Source organism: Tupaia chinensis, unplaced genomic scaffold (genome assembly GCF_000334495.1).
Source record: "Tupaia chinensis unplaced genomic scaffold, TupChi_1.0 Scaffold000258_1, whole genome shotgun sequence".
NCBI lineage: Eukaryota > Metazoa > Chordata > Mammalia > Scandentia > Tupaiidae > Tupaia > Tupaia belangeri.
Genome location: NW_006159738.1, coordinates 464,324 through 467,560, shown reverse-complemented (window position 1 = coordinate 467,560; position 3,237 = coordinate 464,324). Strand labels below are relative to the sequence as shown.

The following is a 3,237-nucleotide window of genomic DNA, read 5'->3' as shown; positions in this document are numbered from 1 at the left end:
AATAGAGCGTCCAGAACGCCGGGTCGCCATCAGGAGTAGCAGAGTGAGGTGGCTGAGAGTGTCCAGGAGGCAGAGCATGGTGCTAGGTGGCGTATGAGGAGTGGTGTGTTTGAGGACAGGTTTTCATTGTTCAAGCACATGCTTCATAGTACTTCTATTTTTTAAAAATTCTGCCAGAGTGCAGGTGTACTTGCCAGAGACAGAGAGCAAGAGAGAGAGAAATGGAAAGTGAGAAAGCATCTCCTCTTGGAAATGGTCATGCCACAGTCCCGCCTCCTCCATTTTTCCCTCCTTTTGGGATTTTGGGCACTAATGCATGTGTACCTTGTCTGTTCCTCAAGTGTTGGGTCTGAGACTCGAACCACAGGGTCAGCCATGTGAGATCTAGCCGCCTTACCCTCGATGCCGTAGGCTAGCCCGCTTCTACTGGTTTTCCTCCACTTCTCCATCCTGTCTGAATTTGGAGCATGCACGCACAGGTGCCCAGAGTGTTTTTCAAGTCTCTGGAGCCGGGATTCGAACTGCAGTCGGCCCTGTGGCATCTGGCTCCCTTAACCGCTAGGCTACAAGGCCAGCCCTGAATGTTTTATTTGTATCATAAGTGGCATGAACTCATGGAAATGACCTGAATCAGTAAGAAACAATAAATGATGGTCCTTTAAAATCTGTACATATCTTCATATCCCTGTCCAAAGAGTGCAATCCTGGCTGTACCGTGGGAAACCCCGCTGGGTCGGCGCCTGTGAGAGGCCGTCAGCTGCACGCAGGGTATCCACACTGCGGCTCCTGCCGTTTCGTTTTAGGAGCAGTTGCAGAAGCTTGAGGTCGAGCTGCGAGAAGTCACTAAGAACAAGGAGAAACTGAGGAAGAACCTGCTTGAGCTGATCGAGTACACACACATGCTGAGAGTGACGAAAACCTTTGTCAAGCGGAATGTCGAGGTACCGAGCTCCCGAGGAAGCGCGTCCCCTCCACCGTCGCTGCCCGAGGTGGCGGGTTTGCTACTGAGTCATGCCGGTGTGCCGGGATAGGTTCAGACCTCAGCTTTCATGTTCAGGTGGATGGTGCGGTGTTCAAAAAGGGCTTCGAGAGCCTTTCCCTGTGTTGATTGGCTTGTCTTAGTTGACCTTCATATTCGTAAATGCTCTATTTGCCACCGAAACCGTCTTCTGTGAGGATGTGGAAGGATTGAACGGCAGAAGTTGAACTCCGAAGTTCAGTTTTCCACATTGCTAGCGGCTGTGCCCTATCAGAGCAGGAGTGCAGGCGTACTGGGGCCGCGGCGGTGCGGGCTGCGCAGCTCGAAGGGGACGCGGCATCTCTTCCCGGCTTAGTTTGCTTGATACAGTAGTGACTCTGACACGGTGTTTTTCCTTGGAGTTAGTCCGCGATAGTTATGACTATCCTCTTGTGTGAATGTCTTCAGGTGGCTTACAGATAAGGCACGGCCCGATTTTGCTTTCATTCGTCTAAGTTATTAGAGGCCTTTGCACCTGGATCTAAGTGGCAGTTATTTTATTGATTAATTTTTATATTTCTATGTTTTTTATTATTATTCATACATAAATCGCTATACATCATTTAGGTTGTGAAGAGACTTTACCCAGCATGATATACACCTCAGTCCAGCCCAGCTGAGACCACCATACACATCCTCGTCAACAGATAATAAACCTTATCTGTGTCCCACAAGTGTCTCACCTCTCCACTTCCCTTTCAAATTTCCTATACCTCTTCCCCTCCCACATTCGTCTCTGGTGTCCTTTACAATTTTCAATACTTTCATGTCCTCCAGTCTCTCCCAGAGAGTGCAGTCAGTAGATGTTGAGTGGAGACGTGCAATGTCTCTCTTTCAGAGCCTGACTTGCGTCACCCAGCAACGCATCTTCTATATCCGTCCACTTTGTATCAAATTCCATGGAGTAGATGTGCCACACTTGTTCAATCCATTCATCTGTGGACATTTGGGTTGGTTCCATGTCTTAGCTATCGTGAATAAGGCTGCAGTGGACATAGATGTGCAAGCGCTTTTCCAACTGAGTGCTCTCCTGTCCGTTGGGTAGATACTCAAGAGTGGAATAGTAGCAATTATTTTTAATTTTATTATATTTTTAGGTTTTTGCCGTAGGGTGTGTGTGCTCACTGGAGAGACAGAGAGACACAGAGACAGGGAAATGAGAAGTCACCCCGGGGGATGGCCAGGCTGCAGTCCTTTCTCCTCTACTCTTATCTTGGGATTTTGGGCACACACGCACGTGCGCTCAGCGCGATTTTCAAGCTACCAGGTCTGGGACTCAAACTGCAGTCAGCCTAAAGCACCACACCACCTGCCGGCCCCTAAGTATCAGTTCTTCTCACGTCTGGAAACATGAGGCGAGGAGTGGAGCGCCCTGCTCACGAGCCGCCCGGGCTTTGCGTGTCTCTACAGTTCGAGCCCACGTATGAAGAGTTCCCTTCCCTGGAGAACGACTCTCTGCTGGACTACAGCTGCATGCAGAGGCTGGGAGCAAAGCTGGGGTAGGCGAGGGTGCCAGGCATGGGGACGCCTGCGGGTCGTGGAGGGGGGCGGGTGAGTGACACCGTTCTAAAGCGCTGGCCGAGGTGGAGAGCGTGTCTGTGCGTGGTGGGCACTGTGCTTGGTGCTGGGGAGCTGGTGCTCACAGCTGCGTCCGCCTCGAGGCCGTGGAGGCTCTTCTCCAGAGTGACGCGTGGGAGAGATGTGACATCCATGCCCTTCAGCCTGGAATAGTCGGTCCTTCAAGTATCAGGTCCTGTCTGGTGGAGACATGGGGGCTAAGCTGAGTTGGTTAATTTTTTTTTCTCTAAACAATCATATTTTAAGGATCTTTCTCTTATGTCTGTTTTCTCTGCTTTACATAAATTAATGGTAACTTGTTTTGAGGGTTTTTTTTTTAAGTAGTTATGTTCCTCAGTGTTTTCTGAAAGAATTCAGTGATATTGAGTATTCCTCCAGAGATAATTTTTTAAAGAATTATTTAATTTTATTTATTTTTTGATTTGCAATAGGGTACATGCACTCACCAGAGACAGAGAGAGTGAGAGAGTGAGAGAGTGGGGGTTGGGGGAAGGGAAGTGAGAAAACAAGTTGTCAGGTCTGGGACTCAGCCACATTTGGCCATGTGAGAATCCAGTGCCTTAGCCTCCATGCCCCACCTGCTGGCCCCAGAGAGAATTTTTATAAGGCCTATTTATTTATTTATTTTTTGAAAGAGAGAG

General features: G+C 49.1%; 1 protein-coding gene across 1 annotated transcript in view; it reads left to right on the top strand.

The window, feature by feature from the left end:
• Positions 1 to 3,237, top strand: part of ATP6V0A2 (ATPase H+ transporting V0 subunit a2) — a 38,397-nt gene that overhangs the window by 12,843 nt on the left and 22,317 nt on the right. The window contains exons 4-5 of the mRNA XM_006149229.3: positions 804 to 941; positions 2,429 to 2,517. Of these exons, the coding sequence (XP_006149291.1) occupies positions 804 to 941; positions 2,429 to 2,517 (227 nt within the window). The remainder of the gene's footprint in view (positions 1 to 803; positions 942 to 2,428; positions 2,518 to 3,237) is intronic.